General features: G+C 33.7%; 1 protein-coding gene across 1 annotated transcript; it reads right to left on the reverse strand.

The window, feature by feature from the left end:
• Nucleotides 1-1,005: 1,005 nt before the first annotated feature.
• LOC134691609 (uncharacterized) lies at nt 1,006-2,955 on the reverse strand. Its single transcript, XM_063552177.1, has one exon. The coding sequence runs from the start codon at nt 2,953-2,955 to the stop codon at nt 1,006-1,008; it is 1,950 nt and encodes a 649-aa protein (XP_063408247.1).
• Nucleotides 2,956-6,188: the final 3,233 nt, after the last annotated feature.

Below are 6,188 nucleotides of genomic sequence, written 5' to 3' on the forward strand. Positions count from 1 at the left end.
TTATATCCATATCATATAACTAACGAATGTTTGCTAATAACTACGTTTTAATCCAATATTTACAATATATACAATCATTTTCGTAATACAATTTCACAACATTGTTTTCGATGTTAACTTATCGCATGATTAAGACGATCTGTTTACGTCTGACCAGTAGACATAAAATTACACACTAACTAAACCTGATTCCCAGAGATGATCAAAACAAAGTAATTAAATTAAATAGCCACAGCTGCACGTGCAGACGATTTTTACTTGAACTCTAAATGACTAGACTGACCTACTGAAGGTGTCATAAAATTTAGGAATACCGTTAAGATTAACCATTAACTTTCTACACAGTAATAAATTCTTTGTTATCTTTAACTAATCTTAGCAGACGAAAATGTATCTTTATTTCAACATAATTATATAGAAAATTAACGCTAAAAATAAACTTGCAAAAATTAAAAGTGCAATTAATAAAAAAACGATTTCTACTCTATTAAAAATCCTAACTAAAAAAACTATCATACTAATAAAAACTAAAAAACTATTGTCTTCAATCCATTCTCCCCCTCTTGATTGCTCTAAGCCAATCAAACAAAACAAATAATTAAACGATATAAAACTGTCTTTGATCTAAGTTCAAAATTGTCAAATCTAAAACTATTTCAAAATATTTAACTGTCTAAAATGTAATGAAAATATATGTCCACATTACTTCAATTATTTATCACTGTCATTTTCGGAGGTTTCGATATCTAATGGAAACAGTTTTGTAATTGGTCTCATTAATACAGTTTGTCCAAGTGAAACTTTTGCAACTCGAACATGCCCATCTTTGCCAGGGAAAACTTCGATTATTCTGCCAAGCGGCCAATGTCCTCTCTGAACGTTCGGATCCATCACCAGTACAATATCATCGGTTTTTATGTCCCTTTTCGTTTTAGTCCACTTGTCGCGTTTGTTAAGTCCTGGCAACCATTCTCTAATCCAACGTTTCCAAAAATATCTAATTAATTACTGAATTCTTCTCCATCGTTTTCTCGGGTTAAAATTAGTAATATCAACGGTTTCTGGAGCGAAATGGCCACCTAATTGTCCGTGCAAGAAGTGATTCGGTGTTAAAGGTGTATCATCTTTCGGATCGGCAGACTGGTACGTAAGCGGTCTTGAATTTATCAGTGCTTCAGCTCCAGTAAATGCTGTTAAAAGCTCCTCATCATTAATGTCTGCATTTCCTAATATTGCATAAATAGCCCTTTTTGCCGATTTTATCATTGCCTCGTGAATACCACCAAAATGCGGAGCTAACGGTGGGTTGAAATGCCACTTAATTCCTTGGTTACTAATTGCATTTTGTATTTTATCCTTGTCTAAAAGCGCAACTAGTTCTTTCAGTTCTCTATTTGCTCCAACAAAATTAGTTCCATTGTCTGAAATTATCTCTTTCGGAAGACCTCGCCTGTTCACCATCCGATAAAATGCGTTAAGAAATGAGTCCGTATCTAATCCAAATGCTACTTCCAAATCCACTGCGCGTGACGCTAAACATGTAAATAGACATAAGTATCTTTTCTGACGGCGTTTTCCTCTGCCCTGAACTGTTATGAACGGTCCACCAAAATCAACTGCTGTACGAGCGAAAGCATGTAAAGGTGTTTTGAAACGAATTTCCGGTAGTGGAGCCATCACTTGCTCGGCAACTTTAGCTTTCTTCTTACGACACGAATAACACTCATGTTCATATTCTCTTTTTTCTTCTCTCCCTGAAATAATCCAAAATCGTGACGATAATGCTGAAAATATTTGATTTGTCCCACTTACATGTTTTCCAAGTTCGTGATAGCGTTTCACAATAAGCTTCGTGACCCAATTCTTTCGTGGTAATATAATCGGATATCTTGCATCGAATGATAGAAAATCGGCGAACTCTAAACGTCCATCGCATCTTATTAATCGATTTTCATCAATTCGCGGTTGTAATCCTAATAATTTGCTTGTTTTCGGTAAATCTTTACTTTTCATAAGAGCGTTGTATTCGTCTGAAAATGCCTCTCTTTGTGCATTTTTTATTGTTTTTAATTCGGCATCTGCATACTCGACGGTAGATAAACTTCCTTGACGACGTTGTTTTTGCTTTAGTCTGCAATTGTCAATAAATCTGTGCACATACGCTTGTACACGAACTAGTCTTACAAAACTCGAATAACGTACGGGATCTAGGCGCCAATCTGAATCACTAGTATGAATACTTTTCAGTGTAGTACAATTAGTTAAGTTATCGCTTGTTTTCTTTTGACACCTAAGTTTGGTATCACGTATGTTTTCTAACTGAATATTAGTGTCCGGCCATTGCGGTTCCTCATCTTGTAGGAATTCAGGTCCATTCCACCAAATTACGTCCGACTGTAACTGTTTTACGGTTCTTCCTCTAGAAACTAAATCCGCCGGATTAACTTTTGTTGGCACATGTCGCCATTGTTTAGGATGCGATGACGTATGAATTTCTCCAATTCTATTCGCTACAAATGGCTTATATCCTCTACTTCTACCTCTAATCCAACGCAAAACGTTCATACTGTCTGACCAGAATGTCATATTATCCTCTAGCACTTCTAATGCGTTTTTAACCGAAAGTGCTAATCTTAATCCTAAAACTACGGCCATTAACTCAAGTCTTGGAATGCTGACTGATGTTAAAGGAGCAACTCTCGATTTCGCTTCTATTAATCTATTAGATATCATTCCACTCGTATGCTCGTTTCTAGCATATATTACTGAGCCATAAGCCTCCTGCGAAGCGTCACTAAATGTGTGTAAACTCGTCGAAACAATGTCTTCGTTTAACTGCAAACATCTCGGTATTTCAATACAACATAGTTCATCAAGTTCTCGGAACCACTCTCTAGATTTTTCAACCAGTTCTTCGTCTAACTGGTCGTCCCAGTCTAGTCCTGCTGTCCACATCTCTTGTAGTAGCAGTTTTCCTTAGTCGGCTATACCATGTTAAATAGGTCCCGAAATGACAGTGTAAAAGAATTCAAACGAGAAAACTAAACATGTTAAATGATTGCAAGCAAAGTAACTACTTACCTTTATACTAATGTAAAAGAGGAACGAAAGATTCCAGAGGGACAATGAAACTCATAAATCGAAACTGACAACGCCATGGCTAAAAATAAGAAGGACAAACAGACAAACATTAGTACTCAATATGACATGTAGCGTAGAAATATGACCTTATTAATCGGAAAGCCAAGCTACCGCATTGTATAACGGCTTGCATGGATAGAAGTACGAAATAGGTATTGAATTTTACAACCGAAATTGTGGGATTCCATGCTCTCAAACTACATTTTATATTTGGCATTATTTTGTTAGCTTTACTGGTGATTCTTTTGTTAACAAAATGCACGTTTGGCATACAATATTGTGACCCTTGTAAATATGATGATTTTTATTCGTCTTGACCAAATAAATCAAGTAACATTAGTTTAGAAAAGAAATGCGTTATCATGCTGTCTTCTATTGTTAAATGTCATGAAAAGTTCATACCCGAAAAGATATGAATATTATCGGTTAATGTATTCTGCTTTCTCTACGTCATACTATTTCTATATATAATCTATATAGAATCTATGTCAAGTCATACGTTAAACTGTGTACACAATTTCAAAATAAATATCTTATAACATCTGTCGCACTAACAAGCATAATATGTTCAAACATATGGTTTCTAATTTAGTTCAATGTGTTTTAATGTTTAAATATTATTTAATTATCAATACTTATTTTGTACATAAACTACGTCAGTAAAATGCCCATAAATGAATGTATATTCACACCTATGTTTATTTTACTAATTTGAATACTTATTATACGTTACCTGTTTACAAAACTTTTGAAATTTTGATCATAAGGGTTTTGTACCTCAATAATAGATAATCTTAGCTGTATTTGACAAAACTTGTAGGACATTCGGTTGTCAATGCTCTTCAACTTTGTACTTTATTTGGCCTTTTAAAACTTTTTTTGATTCGAACGTCACTAATGAGTCTTTTGTATATGCAAGACGAGTTTTGGCGTAAATACAAAATATAATCCTGGTACCTATGATGAGTTGATTTACCACCACTGGGTCGATGCCACTGCTGATGGATTTTTAATTCTCTGAGGGTATGACCAGCACAGTAGTCAGCACTCATGTACATCTAAGGTAATTTATTTGTGAGGTAACAAAACGATGACCTTGACCTGACTGCAAGTGCAGAAGCACTATATGGGTAGTTATTACCATTGTTTCCTTTCTATCTGACTTTAACTACGTTTTTTTAATTAGAAAGTAATACACTTGTATTCATTTATAACCAAAGAAAAATAATGCATACATTCGTATATACAACCAAACTTCCATTCTAAATGTTATTAATCAAACAGTGTAACATCTTTTGTCGCCTCCCTTCCCCAGTTTGAAAGTGATGTGAGGCATTTGTCCCATCACCAAGTTCATACTCACCCTTAATAAAAAATAAAAAAGACAAAAAAGTCCATAGTAATCAGCAAAATTTAAATGACAAATTTTAGATCATAGTCAAAGTCAACAGCCTCTGCAAATGATTTATGATGGTGAAAGTAGACAAACGGTATGCCAATTTTTTATACTTTTGTCCTTAAGACAATCTTAAATGATATTATTTATTGGCTAAGGCAAAACACTATTTTTTTTGTAATTTAAAATGTTATATCAGTTTAGCAGTATAAATAATATTCAATTTCTACATAAGATCAATCAATGTATAACGTAAATCGGTTTAAGTCAAAAGTGGTGCTAGAAGATCCAAACTACTAGAACTACTCTCGATGAAATTTTGAAAACGCTTGTTACCAGCCTGTATTTGTTTTCTGTTTGCTGTATCATATGTTCAAGACATAATTCTTTGGGGCTTGAATATATCGTGATTTTACCATGGTTACTCTATTTATGCAGAATATCGCATCCTTGGCTGTAGCTGTTGTGTCTTGTGTTCTATTATTTGTCTGTATTTTTTTTCTATTTAAATCATGGCGTTGTCAGTTTATTTTCGATCTAAAAGTTTGAATAACCCAATGGTATCGTTACTCTTTTTTTTCGCTCAATCGGCACTTAAAAGACGTTTATTTCAAAAAAAAAAAAAAAAAAGACGTTAATCCCATAAACGGTACCTACGTTTTTGCATGAGATGTGCTGTTTTGAAAACAAATACGCATATGATGCAATTAAATTAGTAGTATAACTATTTTTGTGACAATGCAGGTCTTTTATATTAAAACTTATAATAACTTAACGATGACTTATATTATAATAATTGTACTAACCTTGTACATCTGAGTTTTTGTTTATTTTAATATATTAGTTCAAAGAAATGCCTTTCAAATATTGACCAAATGCTACACTACAGCGCATTTGAATTTTGTTTGGTCTACCCGTCCACAATGGGATATGGGACCGAGTTGGCAAAATTTTGAGCTTGTCCACCCTGCCCATCCATATGCGTCAGCATTCAATGTCTTTTGTTCAATCAACAGACTTGCAAGTACAATCAATTGAAAAAAGCAGATAAGCATTTTAATCAATATTTAAAAAGGAGATTATTGCTAAAGTGGGCACGGGTGGGCTATCCACAGTGGCCCTGTAGAAAAAGCAAAATCCAACCGGGCTGTTGTGTACCTTTGTTAATACATAGATAGATTGTTTGACAAATATTCTGACAGATGCATTAATACAGAGTATTTAGGAAAATAACACTTCAATTTATTAGCACTTCTTTTAATATAAACAATAAAACTAATCAGGTACCACCTGTCCACATTGTTTGAAAACCAATAACGGTTTTAAATTTCATTTATAAATTAGAAAATGAATACGACTCATAATTTCATAGTCCAGACATAAGGCACTGAAATGGGACAATTAATTATCCCTGTACCAAGAATAAAAACCCCAATACAGTCATTTGAATAACAAATTAAAAGAAATATATAATGTATACACATTTAAAAGGAATAAGTGCGCACCAAAATTATTAAATCATTTCAACGGCAGATATACTGGGAGTCACTTTGGGATTCATGAGCTTAGTAGAAGTTATCTAAATCTTTAATAACAAGACTTTGTTATTTCTCTTTCTATCAATTTAAATGGGCATATCTTTTGAAAAGCG

Source organism: Mytilus trossulus, chromosome 11 (assembly GCF_036588685.1).
Source record: "Mytilus trossulus isolate FHL-02 chromosome 11, PNRI_Mtr1.1.1.hap1, whole genome shotgun sequence".
Taxonomy (NCBI): domain Eukaryota; kingdom Metazoa; phylum Mollusca; class Bivalvia; order Mytilida; family Mytilidae; genus Mytilus; species Mytilus trossulus.

Excerpts from the sequence above, each read along its gene's own strand:
- LOC134691609 (XM_063552177.1), bottom strand. The coding sequence starts at position 2,955 with ATGTGGACAGCAGGACTAGACTGGGACGACCAGTTAGACGAAGAACTG.